This window comes from Leopardus geoffroyi, chromosome C2 (assembly GCF_018350155.1).
Source record: "Leopardus geoffroyi isolate Oge1 chromosome C2, O.geoffroyi_Oge1_pat1.0, whole genome shotgun sequence".
NCBI classification, from domain to species: Eukaryota; Metazoa; Chordata; class Mammalia; order Carnivora; family Felidae; genus Leopardus; species Leopardus geoffroyi.
The window spans coordinates 126,850,810-126,874,684 of record NC_059333.1 but is presented as its reverse complement, the minus strand read 5'-3'; the positions used below and the strand labels follow the sequence as shown (position 1 = coordinate 126,874,684).

Genomic DNA, 23,875 nt, shown 5'->3' with positions numbered 1-23,875 from the left:
GTGGCTCAGTCGGTTAAGCGGCCGACTTCGGCTCAGGTCATAATCTCATGGTCCGTGAGTTCGAGCCCCACATCAGGCTCTGTGCTGACAGCTCAGAACCTGGAGCCTGCTTCAGGTTCTGTGTCTCTCTCTCTCTCCAGCCCTCCCCCCTTTGTGCTCTCTCTTTCAAAAATGAATAAGTGTTTAAAAAAAAAAGAGGATCTCTTTTGCACTGCTGGTGGGAATCCAAACTGGTGCAGTCACTCTGGAAAACAGTATGGAGATTCCTCAAAAAATTAAAAATAGAACTACCCTACAACCCAGCTATTGAACTACTAGGTATTTATTCAAAGGATACAGGTACGCTGTTTCAAACGGACACATGCACCTGAATGTTTATAGCAGCACTATCAACAACAGCCAAAGAGTTGAAATGTCCACTGATGGATGAATGAATGGATCAAAAAGATGTGGTGTATTTATATACAATGGAGTATTATGCGGCAATCAAAAAGAATAAAATCTTGCCATTTGCAACTACATGGATGGAATAAGAGAGTATTATGCTAAGCAAAATTAGTCAGAGGAAGACAAAAATCATACGACTTCACTCATATGAGGACTTTAAGATACAAAACATGAACATAGGGAAGGGAAGCAAAAATAATATAAAAATACGAAGGGGGACAAAACATAAGAGACTCTTAAATATAGAGAACAAACAGAGTGTTGCTGGAGGGGTTGTGGAGGGGGATGGGCTAAACGGGAAAGGGACTTAAGGAATCTACTTATGAAATTGTTCCACCATGTGCTAACTTGGATGTAAATTATAAAAAATAAGTAAATTGTATAAAAAAAGAAGATGTGTTTGTATGCAGCAAGTGGAAGAGAGTAGAGAGAAGGAAGTCTTTTTTATTTTTAAGAATTTTAGTGAGACATAACAGATACACAGGGAAAAAATTCATGTTTGATGAATCTGGACATATGTGTACATGCATGATATTACAATCAAGGCAATAACATATCCATCACTTCCAAAAGTTTCCTTGTATGCATTTTTTTCCTTTTTCTTTTTTTTAATTTGGTAAGAAGAGAGGAAGTAATATTGAAAGGGACTTGTTATGTACCCTTGGGTAAGGCAGTCTTATGCATGCCGTCTTTAGACCCTCAACTTGGTAAAGACCCCCAACTTAGCTGCATAAGAATGGCCTTGGGCCTGGAACACTTCCTTACCAACAGATCCAGAGCTGCTAATAAAACACCATGAAATGGTGGACACAAAAGGGCTAGCCCCACTGAAAAGACTTGCCAGTTCTGTAGATGGGGTAGTAGTGATGGACTGACTGAACTACTGGTCTCTCCCTCTGGACATATGATGAAAAATGGGATGTGGATTATCTAACAACAAGGATGAGCTGGTGCAATGGATGAGGGTGGAAATGTGAGGTGGGTTCTCAAAAGAGTATGGAAACTATATTCTGGCTTCTGACTGCCTTCCTGCTCTCATGCCAACTCCCAACTCACATGGTGTCTTAGGGGTCACAATTGATCTCTGAGAGAAGTAAAGGGGTCCCATGTAGGAAATGTCTCCTGATCCTGGCTTCCTACACACATCAAATAAGATGAGTTTTCACTTAGTGTGAAACCACTGATGGCATTGCTGAACACAAAACTGTTGAAATGATGTCCTTCTCTGTAAGTGGAGGACAGATGTAGATGGACCCAGGGGAGCTTCATGCACCCTGGCTGGTGCACGTTTGATGATGGGGCATAGTAGACTCAAATGTCTACAGCACAGTTAGGGATGGGGCCAAGGTCTCTGAGTCCCTACCTGAAACTAGAGGCCCTATGCCCCTGTCAGGACAGAATGAAAGGTGGAGGTGGAATTCAGACTTTTATGGGAGCCCTTGGGTACTGGTACTCCAATGGCAATAATTTTAGGTCCTCGTAGGAGTAGCTTTTGGTGGTTGAGGATGGTGTAGTTACCCATGATGGAAAAGTCCACGTGTGTTTGTGGATGGGGTCCTCTGGACCATTTTGTGTGCTGATGACTGTAGTCCCCACCACTAAGTATATAATTAGGTTATTAACATTCTGACTATGTGTAGTACTGAATGCCATCGCCACCTCAAGGGGTATGCACCACAACAAGGACAGACTCAAGCATAATGGGCCAGGTACATTCCTTGCAAACTACAGAGTTGCCCAAACCACTGCATACTGTTCAACAAAAATACTGAATCCATGATGGGGAAAAGGACACTATTCTGTTAATTCAAGACAAGATAAGCAGAGGAGCTGATAGCCATCCTGCCATAATATAATAGCCCTGTCTGGCTAGTTAGGAAAGCCTCAGAGCATGGAGGTCGATAGATTTTCACAGGTTAAATGGAGAAGTTCCAGCTTTGGCCCCTGATATCGTCATCAGTACACAATGGTGGCAACCCATGGGGAAAACTTGTACACTGTTACTGATCTGGCTAATGACTTTTACTCAGTCTCTTTGCATGAAGAGGATTAGGACCAGTTAGCATTCACACAAAACAGCCTGCATACACTTTTACTCTATTTCTTGTAATATGTCATTATTGACTAGGGCTTGATCTTCAATAAGCCCAAGTCCTCATTGACATTTTAGTCATCCATTACATTAATAACATTCTGACAGTAGGGCTAACTGAAAAAATGTGGCTGCAGTGCTATACTTAAGTCACTGATGAAATGATTACTGCCAATGTGACTATAAAACTAGATGAAGTCCAGGGCCTGGCGTATCAGGTGCAATTATTAGGGGGCACTTGGGTGGGAAACTAAAGAAGTATCCCAGAGACAATCAAACAAAAATATAGGCCTCGGCAGCACCCATTAATAAAAAGGAATCCCAACAGCAGTGGGCCTCTTTGAGTAATTAAAGAGCATGTGTCCCACCAGGGTGCTTTCTTGGCTCTTTTAATTGAGAAGAACCACAAAGCAGCCAATTTTATTTATTTTGAGAGAAAAACAGCGCGCACGCACACGCGCACGCACACACACACACACACACACACACACACACACACACACATATGAATGGGGGAGGGGCAAAAGGGAGAGGGAGAATCTCAAGCAGGCTCCACCATCCAGTACAGAGTCTGATACAGGGCTCAATGTCTTGACTGTGATATCATGACCTGACCTGAAATCAAGAGTCAGACGCAACCCACTGAGTCACCCAGGTACCCCTTAAAGCACCAATTTTAAATGAAGTCTTTTGCTGCAGCAGGCCTTGGAAGCTATTCAACAAGCCATGGCCCAGACACAGCTTTGGGGACCTTTGAAACTTGCTAGACTGATGGAACTGCAGGTTTCCACACACCCCTAACATACTGATTGGTCTGTGGCAGCAGGAAATTGCCACTGTGGTGCCCTGGCTTCTTGGACTCTGGATCTGAAAAATTCCAGAAGCTACCATCCAATACACCCCTTTTGAATGACATTTCCTTGCTTGCTATTGGGCACTAATAGAGATGGAGCATCTTACATCCCAGAGTGCTATACACAAACACTACAACTTGAACTGTCTATTTTCACTTGGGTAATTACAAAGCCTACCAATAAAATTAGAAAGGCTCATACCAAAGTTCAATCATAAAATGGAAATGGTACACCCAATATAAGGCCTGGACAGAATCCCAAGGGACTAGCAGGCTCCATAAGCAAATAGCCAGCTTACCAGAAAGGCACAAAGAACCTATAGGGGATGCTCTGGCCTCTCCTAAGGCTACCTAGGGCACAAGATTTTAAAATATGCCTGGTGACTGTAAGCCATGGTTTACTGACTGCCCTGTGGAACTTAAAGCAGATAGGGTCTGCTGGGTTGCAGTTGCCACCTGGCCAAGAGATGGCCATCTTTCGACTGAGACAAGATGTGGATGTTCTATCCAATGGGCCAAGCTCTGTGCTTTGGTGATAGCTGTACAGACCACCCCTACCACCATGCCATGATACATTTTTACCAACTCACAGGCTCTCGTCAATGGTCAGGAGAATGGCAACTAAATGACTAAACTGTTAAGGGATGTCCCATATGGGAAAAAGAACCAAGGCAGCAGCTTACTGTCTATAAAGAAAAAAATATGTCACTCATGTGGACAGTCAAGACAAAAGACCTTTTAAAATAAAAGCATAAGTAGCACTCTTATGCCAATCCACCTTGTGCCTTGCAGGCTGCAACAATCTCTCATTGGGTATATCTATGAACTGGACATGGGAGTCCACTGCATATGTGAAAAATGCGGCAAAGCCCAAGGGATAACCCTGGAAGACACCAAGACTAAGGATGCAGTGCAATCTTATGATTCTTCTCAATATACTCAAATCATCTAGAGAGAACTGGGACACATTAACCAAGGACTGGGACCCACTTGGGTCTAGTAGATTGATCACACTGTATCCCCAACCCATAGCCATGAGCACAGATGCTGCCTCACTGCCATTAACACCTACTCAGACTATGGTATTCCTATTCCAGTCTGACATTTGGACGCTGACTGAAACTATCATAGCTGTCCTTGAACAAACCTTATGTCATATTTTTGGATGCCCTAAAAGATTTCACTCTGACCAAGGAATATCCTTCATTGCCCAAGCAAGACAACAATGGGTATATATTCTCATGGAATATGAACTTTTTATGCATATTATCACTTTCATGCCAATGGAGCCACTAAATGAATGAATGGGTGACTTACACAGCAACTAAAGAAAGAATACCAAGACAGCCTGCTAATGAACTGGTACCCCCATCTGACTAGGGCTGTATGGCTACTAAACAGTGCACGGCAGTACAAGGGGAAAATGGCACTATGATGCATGCTGGGAAATACTGAGGTTAGATGCGGTGGAGGGCAGGGAGTAGGCAGCCATGTGTTTAGGCTATGCCTGCAAAATACCAATCTCAGTATAGCAGTCATTCTTTTTTCCCCTTGGTGTACTGGTTTGCAGTTCTGGCTGCCACAGCACACCGGACATGGCCCCCTGACCCTACTCTGGATGTGATGCTTCCCTTGGGCACCTCCCTTCTATGGGAAACCATAAGGGTAGGAGACAAAACCAAGAAGTACCACAGTGCTAGTGTCCTTCTAGTAGTGTTGGGGAACATTTGACCCTTCAGATCAGGTGGGTGATGTTACACTGGAATGTCAAGTATGTGCAGCACATGACCTCCCTTTCTGGATTGGCCAATTAAGGCCAAAAAGTATGGATCAAGCAACAATGACACTGGGTGCTCAAAAAGATAGTAGCATCAGGATTGGGGCAGATAGCCTGGGTTGCAACACCTAAGTAATTAGCACCACAAGTAGTAGACCGGAGCATCTTTGGCCTTAGGAGGTTCATGGAGTAGAAGACAGGGAGGAACATTACTCTTTCTTCTCATTCCTACAGAATCCTCTGCTACAGAATGCCTGGTAAAACAACAACTTGATAAAAATCCGTACAGCCACAGTAAGAGAAGGGAAACTTAACCAATGCTGGATTTGTCATTCTGGAATAAAGTCCCTCTTGCCCTGCATTCCCACCATAATGTCCTGGCCAATTACAACTATTCAGACCTTCCTTAGTTATCAATGGGTCAAATCACTGGGTGAGTCCTTCAATACAGTCCAGATGCAAGCATACTCTGGAGTCTCCTGCTTTATTTTTTTTATTTTTGTTTTTAATTTTTTTTAACGTTTATTTATTTTTGAGACAGAGAGAGACAGAGCATGAACGGGGGAGGGGCAGAGAGAGAGGGACACAGAGAATTGGAAGCAGGCTCCAGGCTTTGAGCCATCAGCCCAGAGCCCGACACGGGGCTCGAACTCACGGACCGCAAGATAGTGACCTGGGCTGAAGTTGGACGCTTAACCGACTGAGCCACCCAGGCGCCCCTGGAGTCTCCTGCTTTTTTTTAAATTTTTTTTTTTTCCAACGTTTATTTATTTTTGGAACAGAGAGAGACAGAGCATGAACGGGGGAGGGGCAGAGTGAGAGGGAGACACAGAATCGGAAACAGGCTCCAGGCTCTGAGCCATCAGCCCAGAGCCCGACGCGGGGCTCAAACTCACGGACCACGAGATCGTGACCTGGCTGAAGTCGGACGCTTAACCGACTGCGCCACCCAGGCGCCCCTGGAGTCTCCTGCTTTAATATCATCTATGATGTGACAGAAAAAAGACCCCTGTACTAGAATGGTTATTACTAATCTTTATCGAAATTCTGGATGTGGACACCCAATATGTAACTTTTCTTTCTTGGTAACCACATGGCAAAAGCAGGCTGAGACGAGTCAGCATTTTGAGAACAAATCCCTGGTGGATGTCACCCACACTCTTGTATTATGTATTTCTCTGTGGACTCCAATGGACAACAGAATGTATGCCTCCAAGGGAAAGATTTTATTGCCTCACTGTCCATGTCAGGAACTGCAGAGAGGGCTGGAAAGGACATGCTTTGCTGACACACCACAGAGTGGTGCACAGTTTCCTCCTGGGAAGACAAATTAACCACTGGTTTCATTCAATTATCCAAATTCTAATACTGGGTATAGGTATGTAGCCCTAGAAAAAATGGTATATCATTTCTGTCCTTAACCATGGCAGAAATAGTTAATGCTACTGTGTAAGCCGTTCAAGATCAACAAGACTCAATGAACTCACTAGCCAGTGTGGTGACAGCCCTCAATCATCTGGTGTAGAAAAGTGTGGCATGTGTGTACATATGTCAATAATTCAAGTTAAAAACTGAGCTGGTGAACATCCACATTCAGATGGGATGGTTATTAGCTGTATATTCACAGGCCCTCAGACTTAGTTTTTAACCTCTTTAGTTGGCTTAATCTAGGCACTTGGGGTTTCTAGTTGAGCACCATCCTCCAGGGAAGCCTGATCATTCTCCTGGGTCTGGCTCTCTTAAGCACCCTGGTAAGTGCCATCTCCAAATGACAGGGAAGCTGTATGAGCAATCCACATCCATATAGGTTGTTCAAGCACCCTATCGGACCTAATTCTGTCTTCGGGTTTGGAGCGGGCAATGGTCCTACAGGATATGATTTGCTTTACCTGCCACTTTGATGACCAAGCAGGGGTGAGGTGTGGACTGCTGGGAAAGGTAGTCTTCTGCATGCATTCTTTTGACCCCTACTTGGCTGCATAAGAATGGGCCGTGGGTCTGGAACATTTCCTTATCAAGGGATGAGTCTTTGCAACCTGTGCTGGGATAACTGCCTTTTGTGGAAATATCGTTCCTATTTCAGACTCATTGTAGGTCCCCATGGTCTTCTTAACCATGTGAGTCACAAGGCACCTGGCCAAACTCACCACTAAAACTATCTCTTCAGGGGAGAGGACAGGGTCCTTAGTTTTGTGGCATAAGAGAGGTACATGCAGGGCAACTGCCCCATGCTGATTGCTGGTTGGAACCTGCTGGCCATGGAGGACCAAGGCCCACTAGTGAAGTCGATATTGTTCTGTCCCCTCTTATGTGAGTAAAACATTGCTCCATCCAGTGCTTGACTATGTTGTCTTTTCCTTGGCAAATCTGGTTTCAAGATGCAGTGGGCATAAGTGTTTGAACTTCTACCCTGGTGATAGGCGTCAAGTATCATTTTGCTTGACATATAAAGAGCTAAAAAGGCTTTAGATGAAATTAAAGAGGATATGGGATGAGTCAACACAGAGAAGAAGAAATGGGGTGGAACAACAGAAAATAGGTTCCACCCAGGCACTACAGAGATTCCGATATGAGGTATCAAGCATAGGCAAGAAAGAAGAATTTTACAGAGCGCTAAAAGCAAAAACAATAAAGAGCAATACTGACAAACCATAAAGGAAAGTGAAAGGTAATCTAGTGTCATGAGCATAAATGTAAAGAGACTAGGATATTTAGTCTAGAACACAGAGATTACCACAGCTGAATTTAAATTAGACCTATTTTGTGTCACCATCAATGAAAGAACTAAAAAAAACCAACGAGTAGAGAAATTAGAAATAAGTTTTGGTCAATAGAAAGACGAACTGAATCTCTAATAAATAACTCCTTTAGAGACTGCTTGTCTTTCTATTGACCAAAACTTATACAACAAAATTTAAATGAACTTGCAGTATTAAGAAAAAAGTTTGTCTTATTGAGGAATGTGGACTGATATTCTGAAATCAAGACATAGGAATATCAAATCTTTATGTTGTACACCTTAAACTAATACAATGTTATGTCAATTATATCTCAATAAAACAAAAAATGCAATTTATAATTAAAATGTAATCTTAAAAAAAGACAGGAATTTTATCAGCTCATTTGAAAAGGCACAGGACAGGTTGGAAGGCAGAGGCCACAGCCTATAGAATAAGCACTTTCAAACAGATGATTAAAAGGAGATGAAGAAGGGCGCCTGGGTGACTCAGTTGGCTAAGTGTTGGACTCTTGATTTCGGTTCAGGTCATGATCTTGCAGTTCGTGAGTGACAGCCCTGTGTCAGACTCTGTGCTGACAGTGTGAAGCCTACTTGGGGTTTTCACTCTCTTCCTCTCTCTCTGCCCCTCCCCTGCTTGTGCACACGAGCTCTCTCAAAACAAATAAACACATTAAAACAAATTTTTTTAAAAAGGAGAGAAAGCAAATGACTACAGTCCTCATATGGAAAAAAGTGCAACATTTCAGTGATATTAGAGTGACAAAAAGGAAAGCTTAGAAGGGATTACTTACTACTGACACTCTTTTCTAAATAAAGTAATTGTAAAAAAGAGGTTTATAAAAATGTTCTACTGAAAATAGTATTCTCATATCCTTTTATCAACAATGTACAAAACCTCCCTCCCTCTTCCTTTATCTGGACAGAAAACTTCTATAAACATGGTTTTGGGATTTATTTTAAAGTAATGGTGGTTTGTATTTGGTAAGTCCCAACAAATATGTCTTCCCCAGAATTTGCAGCCCTACATAAATTCTGTTAAAACTGGCAATTTTACTGTTACTTAAATTTAGTACGATACTCTATTAGGGAGATAGGAGGAGGGAGGAGAAGAAGGAAAACTGGTATGGTAGTGGTGAGGAATAAAAATACAAGACTTTAAATTTATTCCTACTAAAAAGTTTGTCTTGTTGGATTTAGCCATGCGTGTATGCTTGTGAGGACACACTGTATAATTCTTTCTCTCAAAATGCATAAAATTTAATTGGATAAACCTGAGATGAGGCTTAGCTGTGAAAGTCCTGAATTCCACACGAGGATTAGAAGAAAGAAAACATAGGATCAAGCTTGGGATTTATTAGTGTAGAGAAAAGGATTCTGAATTGCAGCAAAGATAAATATTCAGGAAAAAATTCACTGTGTACTAACTGGATATTCCTTCAAATAAGGTAGGGGATAAGAACCCCTTATAATCATCAATTAAAAATTAGTAATTGTGGGGTTGAACAACCAACGGGTGATGATCTCCCTATACTCTGAACTATTTCTTATAGCAAAAGTGGTCTGTAAAATCCCCTGGGCTGTTTTATTATAATATATGAAATTTTATGGTTTTCAAATTATCTTTGGTAATATTTAGCATGCTTTTATTTAAAAAGCAAATGCCCTACAGGCTGATAATGGTAATACATAAAAAATAAGTCTTAGAGTATTACCAAAATTGTCTTAAAAGTCTAATAATATAATTGCATTTAAAAATTTAAGATAAATTGTAAGGTTTCTCTATTCGTGAATATCTGGCAATTTAAGTTATAGAATATCAGGTCATTCAATATAAAAATTCCAATAATTTGTCACTCCTCCCCTTGGTTATTTTGAGGATTACTTATTCAGCATTTGATAATGTGGGATTCCTTTCAAAATGAGCACCTTTTCTAGGGGCACAGAAATAAAAATGGATTTTTAGATCAAATATTCTAAAATCCAACAAATCTACTCAACTCTTATAAAATACTCTACTGTCATATGGCTTTAACAAATTCAAAACAAGAAGGTTTTGTTGTTGTTGTTGTATATTAAGAGAAACAAGGAATCTCTTTTGATTCCAAGCTAGAAAAAAAGATAATTAACTTCTTGGGATGGTATATTCTCTTAAAACCTTAGATGTACTAGGTTGTCAACTTGGTTTAAGATGGTATTACACTAAGTTAAGACCGAATTTCCACACAGGCCAATGTCTCAAGTTTTGTCATGGCCATCAAATGAACAATTTATTTAGGTCTATCATCTTAAATTTTCATATTATTACAACTCTTAAAAACAAAAACTCAACTAATGCCATCATAATTCCTAGCATTCTAGTATTGAGACAAGCATATCTTCTATCAAAGTCTGAAACAGTAACTTACCCTATCATGAAGAGTCCAGCCAACATATTTTAGGTAACTGTCATTTAGGAAGGCATCACTATACATTTTCATCCATACTCCAATTTCTTCAATACAAATGGCTCTAATCTCAGCAATAGCATCACTAGAGAAGAAAACCAGACAAACCTCAGATTAACATCCAAAGCTAGAATGTACTTCATACTCATTTACAGCAAGTAAATATTAACATTTTTCCTAATACTGTATTTATATCTGCACTCTAAAAAATCCTCCAGTTTTAGTATATTCTGTTTTTTAGATGTCTTCTATAAAATAAAAATTACCAGTACCAAACTGAAAAAAAATATGCTTCTGGAAATCATCTAATTTTGATTTTACTTTCATTGGACTAGGAAACCTGGGAGCTTTCTGAAAGCCTCACAACTATTATGGAGTCAAGAAACATGTTAAGTCTGAGGAAACCAGCATACCATCATGTAAACACAGAATAATATGGAACTCAAAAATTGTTTCTCTAAATAATTATGAATCTTTTAAGCTAGCACACATCTACTGAATTAAGAGAAAATAAACATGACCAAAACACAAATTAGTATCTATAAGGGAAAATGATGGAAGCATATATTATTTGAAAATGTACAATAGTTTAAAAACCAAAACCTTGAAGTAACTGCCCTAATAATTCACAGTCAAAATGGGAACAATCCTGGTGACTACACTGTGAAGTGTACCAAAAGTCAGGTTTCTGGCACCGTGCCCAGATGGCTTTTCATCTCACTTTAAGCATCTGATATAACACTCCTGGGATGATTTTCATACTGTAAAATTTGTGAACCACAAACAAATACAATTTTAATATTTTTACTTTATCTTTTAACAGGTTATTAGTTATAGCTTTAAAAAATCATATTAAAGATCATAAGATAAATCTTAACTTTCTTTTGTAGCTCAATCTTTGAGGTTTCTGATTTACTATATATAGGTAAGCTAAAATTTTAGGTAATTTTAATTCTCCAATTTAAAAAAGACAATCAATCGTCTGTTAATTAATTGCTAATCTGGCAATAATTCAGCTAGAATTTTACTGTTAATTCGGGAGCTTTTCTTAGTTTCTCTTTTATGACAAAAGAGAATTCAGAATACAGAATTCTGGTATTTGATTCTCTGTTTTAATAAATCTCAATTCCTTCTAAGTCCCCTTGTTCAAGAATAAAAATGTGAGAAATTTTTTTTCTTTTTAAAAAATTTTTAACGTTTATTTTTGACAGACAGAGCATGAGCATGTGAGGGACAGAGAGAGGAGGAGACGCAGAATCTGAAGCAGGCTCCAGGCTCTGAGCTGTTAGCACAGAGCCTGATGCAGGGCTCGAATTCCCAAACTGCAAGATCATGACCTCAGCCAAAGTCGGACACTCAACCGACGAAGCCACCCAGGAGCCCTGAAATTTTCTCTTTCAAAGCCATTCTACTAAATTACAATCTTTAGTTTTCCTACATATTTTTAATGCCTTTTTCTTATGGAAAGATCCTATTGCATAGGCTAATGGTACAGACTCTGGAGTATGACATACTAAGTTCAAATCCTAACTCCACTATTTACTAGCTATGTAGCTTTAGGCAAGTTACTTCCCTCTTAGATTTTCTCAATTGTAAAATAGTTATAATAACTGTACCTAGCTTAGAGCTCAGAGTTACTGTGAGAATGAACACACCTGGCACCTACTAAACCTTCCATAAATGCTCCCTTCTGTATCTGTATGCTTTAAGTTCATATATATAGCTTTACAGATTTTCAAGTTTTACATAAATAGTATCTTGTAGGTATCCTCTCCAAAAATGATGTTCAGTTCTCCTTTCTGCATATAGAAATTATTATAAATTATTTATACATTTTCTCATTGGCAGACATTTAGGCTGTTTCCAAGTTTTTGCTTTTATTAACAATGAATGCCATAAACATTCTTGTATATGCCTTCTTGTGCACACATCTGAAAGTTTACGTAGGGTAGTGTTTTCAAACAGTATATGAGTACCTATCAGCACATTATGAAATACATTTATTTAGTGAAAAACAAAGGATTTAGGATAGAAAATATGAAAAAGTGTCACATGAGGTAAGCCAAGTGAATATTTTTTTTGAACTATTGTGTATCTGATGTTAGGATATGGTCAACTAAGTCTGTAACACACGTTTTATACCTATAAGTGAAATTTCTGGAAAAGGAGTAATATACATCTTCTGCATTATTAGATATTAACAATCTTTTCCATAAATTAGCGTTTCATATCCTTACCCAACTTGGTATTATTCTACTATTTAATATATATTTCCATCTCTGTGAACTACAATTTCATGTATTTTGTCTTCCACTGGGTTGACCAAATGAAAACAATAACAGCATAAATAAAACAATCACAAAACACCCAAATCTTATCACTTTACTCTCCCAAAGGTATGTTACACTTATTCTCTACTGTATTACCCTTGTAAAAATCAATCCTAAAAACAAACAAAAAAAACAAAAACAAAAACAAAACAAAACAAAAAAAACCACCCAAAATCCAGAAAGTTAAAAAACAGGCTAAGTTTTTGTTTGTTTGTTTATTACACAATACTATGAAAGCAGCCTGAAGACAAAATGAATGGGTATAGTACGTTGATGAAAAATTACAAAGACTATGGGCTCCTGGGTAGCTCAGTTGGTTGAGCATCAGACTTTTGATAGTCCAACTCTTTTTTTCTTAAAATTTTTTTAACATTTATTCATTTTTGAGAGACAGCGAGCGAGCAAGCAGGCAGAGAGAGGGAAACAGAATCTGAAGCAGGCTCTAGGCTCTGAGCTGTCATCACAGAGCACAATGAAGGGCCCAAACTCGTGAACTGGGAGATCATGACCTGAGCCGAAGTCTGATGTTCAACTGACCGAGCCACCCAGGCGCCCCTTAATAGTCCAACTCTAGATATCAGTCCAGGTCATGGTCTCATTGTCAGTGCTTCACACTCCCTTAGTATGGCTCTGCACAGAGCTATGTGGAGCCTGCCTGGTATTCTCTCTCTCTGGCTCTATGCCCCTCCCTCTCCCTCTCAAAATAAATAAACTAAAAAGAAAAAACAAAACCTACAAAGACTACTAAGTATGGTAACTGCACATATACACAGTTCAAACATTCTTCCATTTATTGCCACTGGTATTACCAATACAAATACCATTACTATTGGTATTAACATGATGAGTGTATTGGTATTAAGATCTAGAAATGACAAAGGCTTATAGCTTTCAGGAGAGAAATCTTGTTCAAAATCTTTTTATAACCATCTTTATGTCTAAGTCTAATTTCTAATGATTATTAGTCTTACCATTCTCCTAAAAACTTATGTTCTTGGAAATAGATCCTCTCTGCATGCACTGCCAACATTTTGATACAACTCGTCTTCTTGGAATCCCAATCCTTGTCTATTTCAGATGCCAGTCTGGCCCCTCCCCCCCTTAACTAAAGAATTTTTAATATCCAGGGCTCCTGGGTGGCTCAGTTGATTGAGCATCTGACTTCGGCTCAGGTCATGATCTCATGGTTTACGAGTCTGAGCGTGTGTTGGGCTCTGCGCTGATAGCTCAGAGCCAGGAGCCTGCTTCAGATTCTATGTGCTCTCTCTCTCTGCTCCTCCCCTGCTCGTGCGCTGTCTCTGTCTCTCAAAAATGAATAAACATTAAAAAAAATTTTCTTAATATCCTTTCTAGACTTACAATTTGACTATGTGTGGTCAGACAGCACATTCTGCTACTATTAAAAGTCCCGAGGCAATTTGTTTCCTGTTCAGGTTTTGAAATTCCAATCCACTTTGCCTGCTGATACCATCCTGTTAGACTAATCATTCTCTATAGGTAATTATATTATGTAATCACAGATTATACATAAAATTAGAACTCCTTTGTGGTAGTTTTAAAATATGTCCACAAATTCCTTGTTAATTGTTTTTTGTAGAGATACATTCTTATTTTTTTAAATGTGGGTTTACTTAGTAATTTGTTTCTAACAAATACAGTGTGGTAGAAATGATGGATTTTGACTCGAGGTTAGGTCATAAAAGAGATCGTGACTTCTGCTTTGTGACTTCACTTTCTTGGATCATTCTCTCTGAGTCATGTCCTGAGGACATTCTAGCTGCCCTACAGAGAACTCCACATGGTAACTGGGGTCTTTCTGCCACCAGCCACCTAAGTAAGCCATATTAGAATCAACCACATGGAGTGGTTTGTTACGTGACAAAATATATCATTACTTTCTACTATTATCAAAGACCCATACCAATAACCAATCTTCTAGTCTGGTCCATGAGTGAGTTCTTCCTTAGTCCAAATAGCTTAAGTGCATCAGTATCTACATGTCTGTGGTCATCTCTATGCTTATAATGCCTTCATTTTACTCTAAATAACAACACTGATTGTTCTTTCAAGCTCCTGTGATGTTAGTTCTGTCATATCCTCTTATTACCAGATATAGCTTTCTTGCCCTCTATGAACATTTTGAGCAAAGTGTACAATAAAAATGCAGTATGTTTTTGAAATATTCCACTAACCCTTGATTTTCATATTAAATTTCTTTTTAACACCTTAATATCTATTTCCAACACCCTCAGTCCATTTGGAAAAGTAATGTTTAGGGGTGCCCAGCTGCCTTAGTTGGTCAGGCATCTGACTTCAGCTCAGGTCATGATCTCATGGCTCATGAGCTCCAGGCCCACACTGGGCTTTGTGCTGACAGCTCAGAGCCTGGAGCCTGCTTCAGATTCGGTGTCTCCCTTTCCCCATTTGTGCTCTGTCTCCCTCTCAAAAATAAACATTAAAAAAATAAAAAAAAAATAGTAATGTTTACGTGATATTTGGGAATTTCCAAAGCAAAGATTAAAGGGGGTAAAAAAGTTAGTACAACAGGGGAAGGTGTAAAGGCAATCATAAGATTAACTAATTTTCTTAATTGTGGTATTGCAGCCTTGAAATGAACAACTAAAACTGAAGTCAGGTTCACTTTACTTTTGAACTCAAAAAGAAAAAAAAACCTAGAAAATAATAATTCTGTGGTGATCAATCCTTTGTTGTAACTCTATGTCACAGCACAAAAAAATTATGTTCATTTCTATGAAAAACTTATCTAATTGACTGACCTTCACAGTTAGTGTGCCTTTATGGGAGATGTGGCTCTTTAATATATAGACTTTAAAGTTTTCATTTTGAATTGCTTTCTTGGCAGATGGAATTCAAATTATTTTCTGCTTACAACAAAATAAATTTTAACTCCAGTGTATTTTAATGAAATGTTTCTTGTACTACTCTTACAGATGCTTTCCCAGTAAGGAAGTAGACTAAATTAAAATGACTGCAATACAAATTTTGGAAAATAACTCTTGGCTAATATGGGCATTTTGACACTTACAATTATCTCTCATGTACAAGGAATCTCACGAGAGCTCTAGAGTGAGAAATAATTACAAGTGCCAAGAAGGCTGCTATCTAAATTGTAGCACAAAATGAATTCATGTCTCAACCAATTTTGTCACTAATATTTGGCTAAAAAAATTATATTTTCTAAACTAGAACTTAAAGAATTAAAAAAAAAATAGCCCAAAAGCGAAAGGAACAGCTAAAGAATTACTGAAAAGTCATACTGTATCCTTTATTAGACTGAGAACAAGAACTTAATAAAGACCTTAACTTACAGAAAGATGCTTAAAATACATTATCTAAGCAAATGATAAATGTTAGTAAAGGGCAGTACAGGGAACACAGAGGCACAGAAAAATGTTTGAGGGGTGAAGATGGGGTCAAGGAAGGATTCTGTGAAGCAGTAATGTTTAAAAGCAGACCTGAAGAGCTGCAACTCTCCTTTCTGTTAGTTAAATCCAGATTTTTCATTTAATTATTTCAGGATAATCAAATAACGATCAACCTGGATTATCCAGGATGATTAAAATGCATTAGAGATACAATAATTTTATAAATTGCAAATATTTTTCACCTCATTTTTATTCCATTATCCTTTAGTGAAAACAGTGACAAAATGAAAGGCACTACATCACTGAGAGTTTCATACAGAGCAGGTGACATGGCTATCTGCTATCCTGCATTACTCACTATTTTACTATTAACAAAAGTTTAAGGCATAAGATTAAAAGTTGAATGTGAAGAATATATTAACTTTTAAAGAACATTATCTTTAATTTATATTCACATTTGAACTATCAACCTGACACACAGGTTAAGTAAAAAATGAAAAATATTAGGGGTCATGGGTGGCTCAGTTGGTTAAGCATCCGACTTCAGCTCAGGTCATGATCTTGCGGTTCATGGGTCTAAGTCCTGCATGGGGCCCTGTGCTGACAGCTTAAAGCCTGGAGCCAGCTTCCAATTGTGCATCTCCCCTCTCTCTGCCTCTCCCCCACTCGTGCTCTGTCTCTCTCCCTCTCAAAAATAAATGTTAGAAAGAAATTTAAAAAAATATTAGGAAGATGACTAAAATTTTAAAAAGATGGCAATTTGCTCAGAATAAATCATAACACAGTATTGTATAAGAATAACTCTGAAAACATTATTACAAAATGTTTCACTATAGTATAAAAAAGTAAAAGAGAACAAAAGACATCCATTTTTTGTCCTCTCAAATTATTGCAATCTTTCCTCTGTTACCTCCTCTTCCATTGTTTGTTCTTGTGTGTTCCACCACTGAAATAAGTCTTTTTTTTGGTTGCTTTTAAGATTTTCTCATAATGTTTCATGTTACGCACTTTGACTATGGCATGATTAAAAGTGAAATATTTTCTTAACCTACTCAATACTCATTAAGTCTTTCCAATCTGACAATTCTATTTTAACCGATTTTATAAAATTTCAGCTTTCTCATTAATACTACTTCTTTCCAATACCTTTCTCTTCTTTTGGAATCCTATGTAAAGGACTTATGAAGCCTCTCAAACAATCCCGCATGTATTAGAAATGTTATTCCATATCTACTTTGCTGGGGTTAAATCCTCAGTATTATATTCTAATTCACTAATTGTCCCTTCAACAGTCTAGTGTATTTTGTTCACTAAATATCTATCTATATCATAAACATATTTTTTATATCCAATATTTTATATTGTGTTTTTATACCTACTTGTTCTTATTATATGCCATTTATTTGTTGAAGGAAATGGGTCAATTTGGTCTGTATAATTCATTACATTCTGGGCTAAAATGATACCATGAAGACGGAGTCATACAAAAACCTCTTCTATTTTCCATTACCTCCTATAAATTAGTAGTTAGATCTACCAGCATATAGATTAATATTCAATATTTTTATTTTATAATTTTTTTAACATTTATTTATTTTTGAGAGACAGAGACAGAGCGTGTGAGCAGGGGAGGGGCAGAGAGAGAGAGGGAGACACAGATCTGAAGCAGGCCCCGGGCTCTGAGCTGTCAGCACAGAGCCTGATGCGAGACTCGAACTCACAGACCGCGAGATCATGACCTGAGCCAAAGTCAGACATTTAACCGACTGAACCACTCCAATATTCAATATTTGTCTGACATTAAAGTAGCATGTGAGACTCAAGGCATTAAAGTGCCATCACTGCACAGCACCTTCTATTTCTAGTACGTACATGCAGTAACATCACCCCTTTACAGAGTAAGTAATACTTCTGGAAAAATCAATGATTGGTACCTCTAACTGATAACTTTGGAAGGCAGGTCACATTCTCAACTGTTTGTAATTCTGGTTCACACAGCTAAAATTTTAATGTATCAAAAGTAAGCTGTGACAGATGAATACTAGGTTATTTAAGGCCTCATTAAATAAAAATCAATAAGGTAACAGAAAATTAAAGAATTGTTGTTTTTATGAGAATGATTGGTTAAAGCTTTGGCAAGATTCAATAAGGGTGAAACTCTAAAATAAAAATTACATAATGTTAGCATTGAAGACTAAGGTAAAATAATGAAAAATAATATGGATTCCGTACTAAGATTGCATGGCTGAGTCACGATGGACAGGATTTATATACCCACTTGAAAAAACTAAAAACCTGAGTAAGATATATAAAATAATGACTTTTAGATGTTGGCTATTAGGCAGAGCAGGACAGTAATCTTTGAGAGAGGGTAACAAATAAGGTAATTCAGAATGCACCAGATTGGTGCCTGCCAGGTAGCAGTATTGGCAGAGGAAGCAAGACAGAGCCTGGGTATATCCCTGAGTTGAGGAGAAAGAGTTGGGATTCTAGAGTACAAAGTGGCTAGATTTTTACAAGGCATAGTATCAGAGGGGAGAGATGTACATAGACAGTAACCTCTGAAGATCTGCACAAAGACTGTATCACCTCATCAGCTGAATACTAAAAAGCACACACACACACACACACACACACACACACACACGAACGAACCACTTAAAGCTGGGAAAGAATGGGGAGAGGAGATAGCACATGCAGAGCTGGGAGTATTTTGTGCCCCAATGAGCCAGAGCAGAAAAACCTTGTAATTCACAGGGCTAGAGTTCAGAGTAGAGTTCAGTTCAGAAAATGCTATTATCTTAGTATTGGGAGGAAATTAGTCTTAGACAAAATACTGCTCTGGTCCATATAACAAACCTTAAAAATAAGGATTACACATAATCATGTCTAAGAAAAAACTAGATGAATATTTATAAAAACATTCAAACAGTTGTTATAACAAGTATGTATGTTTGAGGAGAGCATGGAAGAGATGAAAGAAACATTAAGAAAATGGCAGCAAAGAACAGCGTAACAGAATAGGTTAACAGCATTGGTTATCTCTACTAGTTGTAGCGATAAAACTTTTAAACGCAATCACAGCAAAAAAATAAACTATAAAATATGTAAGAAAAGAATGACAGATTTCTTTCTAGTTGGAAACAAGGGAAACCAAAGAGAGTGGATCAATTCCTTTCAAGTGCTAAAAAAATCCCAAAATGTCAGCCTAGAATTCCATAACAAGAGAGAATATCTTTTAAAAATGAATGTGAGGCAATAGGAGAGTGAAGTGGTTGGGAAATGTTTTCTCCCAAAAAAGAACTATGAAGACAAAAACAATCATTTCAGATTCCTGGAAATCAACCAAAAGAACTGAGAAGCATTTATTCAAAAAAGTTGTCAACCTTTGGGTTAAAACAGCAGAAACCTATGGCATTTTGGCATGGAACTATTTTTTTTTTTTTTCAATAATTCAAAAGGACAGGGAAAAAACAAGTCCCATTAAATGTAAAATGATTGAAATCCCTTAAAGTATGTTTAATAACCACAACAAAGTTAAATTAGAAATTAATAATAGAAATTAATGGAAGATCTCCAAATATTTAAAAATTAAACAAAAGACTTAATAACTCATGAGTCAAAGAAGAAATCTCAATACAGAAATAAGGAAATGATTTGTATGGAATAAAAATTAAAATATATCATTATCAAAAATCCTGCTATGTCACTAAAGCAGTGCTTTGTGGGAAATTTATAGCTTAAAAGGCTAGGTAAGAAAGGAAGAGGGATATAAGATCAGTAACCTCAGTTTCTACCTTAAGAAACTAGAAAGAGATGAATAAATTAAAATGAAAGCAATCAGACAGAAAGGAAATAAGGAATAAAGCAAAAATCAGTGAAATAAAAAATACATAAATAATGTCAATGAAACCAAAAGTTCAATCTTTGAAAAGATCAGTAAAATGGATAAACCTTTAGCTAGACTAAGACAAAAAGGAAAGAAGATACAAAAACAAACAAAAATCAAATAGGCATCACTGCCAATCCTACAGAAATAAAAAGGATTCCAAGGAAATATCTATCAAAAGCCACACTATGCCATCAAATCTGCAATATACATGAAATGGACATATTGTCTGAAAGACAAAAATTACTATAATGAATCAATAAAGAGAAAAACCAGAGGCACCTGGGTGGTTCAGTTGGCTGAGCCTCTGACTTTGGCTTAGGTCATGATCTCATAGTTTGTAAGTTTGAGCCCCGCATCGGGCTCTGTGATGACAGCTTAGAGCCTGGAGCCTGCTTTGGATTCTGTGTCTCCCTCTTTCTCTGCCCTCCCCCACTTGCACTCTCTCAAAAATGAATGAATGTTAAAAAAAAACAAACAGGAAAAATGTGTAACAAGATATTTAATCAGCAAATGAAAATCATCATCCAAAAATACCAGCTAGGCTTAAAGGGCTTCACTGGTGAATTCTATCAAATTAATAAAAAAGAAATAATACTAATCTTCCATAAACTCTTTCAGAAAACAGAGCAGAAGGGAAGACTTCCCAGATATTCTATGAGGCCAGTTAGCAGATTAATGCCCCCCTATGAGAGGAGACACAAAAATCCTTAACAAAATATTAGCAAACTGAATCCAGCAGCATGTAAAAGGATTATGTATCAGGATGATGTAGAATTTTTACCAGAATGCAAAATTGGTTTAATATCTGGAAATCAATTAATATAATTAATATAATGCACTATCTTAACAGAATAAAGGAAAAAGTCTGTATTTTCATCTTAACTGAAACAGAAAAAAAATAAAATCAGTCAATCATGATAAAAACAACATATGAAATAAAGTTACAAGGGAATTTCCTCATCTGACTAAAGGGTATCAATATAAAACTTAATAGCTACTGACATTAAAGGCTGTTTTCCCCTTAAGATTAGGAAAAAAGGAAAGCTGTCCTCTCTTACCACTTTTACCCAGTTTTGTAGTGAAGTTCTATAGCCAGTGCAATAAAGTTAAAAAAAAAAAAAATTGGGGCGCCTGGGTGGCGCAGTCGGTTAAGCGTCCGACTTCAGCCAGGTCACGATCTCGCGGTCCGTGAGTTCGAGCCCCGCGTCAGGCTCTGGGCTGATGGCTCAGAGCCTGGAGCCTGTTTCCGATTCTGTGTCTCCCTCTCTCTCTGCCCCTCCCCCGTTCATGCTCTGTCTCTCTCTGTCCCAAAAATAAGTAAACGTTGAAAAAAAAAAAAAAAATTAAAGACACAGAAATAGAAAGTGTTTAGACTTAGATAGAAAGTAGGAATTAAAATGGTCTTTATTCACATATGACATGACATGTTATGTAGAAAATCCTAAATAATCTACAAAAACAAACAAAATCTCAAGACTATAGAACAATGAAAGTATCTTGTAATTCTGAAGGAATAAAAAAAAAAAAATCACCTGTATTTTTTATACATTAGTAAGGAAGAATCTAGAATAGAAATTAAGAGAACAATTTCATTTACAATAGAATAAAAAATGAAAACACTTAAACTAAATTTAATGAAAGTAGTAGTGTAAGATTTGTACTTGAAAAATCATGAAAAACAGCCAAGAGAAATTAAAGAATATCTAAACAAGTGGAGATTAACAATCTATATTCATAGATTGGAAGATTCAAAATGTGAAAAATGCAATTCTCTCTTCATTGGTCTATAGAGTCATATTCTCCATCAGAACTCCAGCAGGCTTTTATGTAAAAATTGACAAGCTGGGGGCATCTAGCTGGCTCAGTTGGTTAAGCATCCGAGTCTTGGTTTTGGCTCAGGTCATGATCTCACAGTTCATGGGATCAAGCCCCGTGTTGGGATCTGTGCTGACAGCGTAGAGGATGCTTGGATTCTCTCTCTTGCTCTCTTTTTGTCACACCCCTGCTTGCACTGTCTCTTTCTCTCTCTCTCTCAAAATGAAGAAATACAAATTTTTTAAAAATTGACATGTTGATTCTAAAATTTACATAGAAATACAAAAATCTGTAATTGTCACAACAATTTTGAAAAAGAACAAAGTAGGAGGATTTAACACAACCTGATTTTTTAAAGGTACTCTAAAAAAAGAAAAGTAAGCATGTTCTACTTATACATGGAATCTAAATAAGCCAAACTCAAAGAAATAGAGTAGAATGTGGTGGCTGGAGGCTGGGGAATGACAGAAATGGATATGTTGGTCAAAGAGTACAAACTTCCAGTTATAAGATGAGTAAGTCCTAGAGATCTAATGTACAGCATTGTGACTATAGTTAACAAAGCTGTATTTATTACATACTTGGAAGTTGCTAAGAGAGTAAATCTTAAATGTAATCACCACCACACAAAGAAGGTGCTTACGTGAGACAACTGAGGTGTTAAGTAACCTTACTGTGGTAATCACTTCACATCATATATGTGAATCAAATCATCACATTGTATAACTTAAACTTACAGGTCCTACATCAATTATGTCTCAAAGCTTTAATCAATACAGATGGTATGGGTATAAGGACAGATTAGAAAAATCCATAAATTAATCTTTGCATTCATGTTCATTTAGTTTTCAAGAAAAGCTCCAAGGAGGGGTACCTGGCTGGTTTAGTCATGAGTTGGAGCCCCACATTGGTTGTACAGATTACTTAAAAAAAGAAAAAAAGCTCCAAGGCAATTCAATTGGAGGAGGGTAGTATTTCACCAAACGGTGCTTGGACAAATGAATATCTATACGTAAAAAGTGGACTTATACCCTTATATCCAAAAAATACATAATAGTTAACTGTATATATATTTTAACTTCTAAGATTAAGTTATTAAATTTCTAGAATAAAACACAGAAAAAAATTTGGGGTTAGGAAAAATGTTCACAGATATCAAAAGCATGTACACAGAAGAAAAGTGAGTAAATTACTTCATTCAAATGGAATACCTTTGTTCTTCAAAAGGTAAGGTATCATTAAGAAAATGAAAACAAAGCCACAGGCAAGAAAAAAAATTGCAAACCATTTATGTGACAAGGGACTTGAATCAAGAATACAAAAGTACTTCTACAAAAACCCTCTCAATATTGGTTAGAATAAACAGACAGAAAATCAGTAAGGATAGAAATTACTTGAACAACACTAACAGATTTTGACCTAAAAACAAAAGCACAGTATGTAATTTTTCCTGAGTAAATAGAACATTTCTTAAGATAGACCATATTGTGGGTCATAAAACACAACTCAATAAATTTGAAAGCATTCAAATTACACAAACTATGTTCTCTGACTACAATGGAATTAAATTAGAAATCAATAACAGAAAGTTCTCAGATGTTTGTAAACTAAATACTTTCTTCTTGTCAAGGAAACAAGTCAAAAAGGAAATTAGAAAGTATTTGAGCTGAATGAAAATGGAAACACAACATATCCAAATTTAGGGGATACAGCTAAAGCAATACTAAGAGAGATTTGTAGCAGTAAACTCTACTGTTAGAAAACAGGCCTCAAATCAATTACCCCACTTTCCACCTTGTGAAGCTAAAAAGCAGAGTAAATGAAACCCAAAGTAAGCAGAAAAAGGAAATAAATAAAATTGCAGAAATCAATGTGATAGAAAATAGAAAAATAATAGAGTTCAATGTAACCAAAATCTTATTTTTTAAGAAAAATAAATACAATCGATATGAGAGACGTGAAACCAATGATATTTTATGAACTTTATGCTGATAATTGTTGAATATAATTCAACAACGCAGATCAACGTATCATTTTCTTGATACTGAAAAGACTTATATCTATCTATTAAAGAAATTTAATTTGCAATTAAAGACATC

At 37.2% G+C, this 23,875-nt stretch overlaps 1 protein-coding gene across 3 annotated transcripts in view; it reads right to left on the bottom strand.

Moving 5' to 3' along the window:
* The window catches only part of STAG1 (stromal antigen 1), a 401,516-nt gene that overhangs the window by 114,795 nt on the left and 262,846 nt on the right, over nt 1-23,875 (bottom strand). For all 3 annotated transcript variants that reach the window (XM_045503549.1, XM_045503550.1, XM_045503551.1), the window contains one exon: nt 10,315-10,438. In XM_045503549.1, coding sequence (XP_045359505.1) covers nt 10,315-10,438 — 124 coding nt within the window. The remainder of the gene's footprint in view (nt 1-10,314; nt 10,439-23,875) is intronic.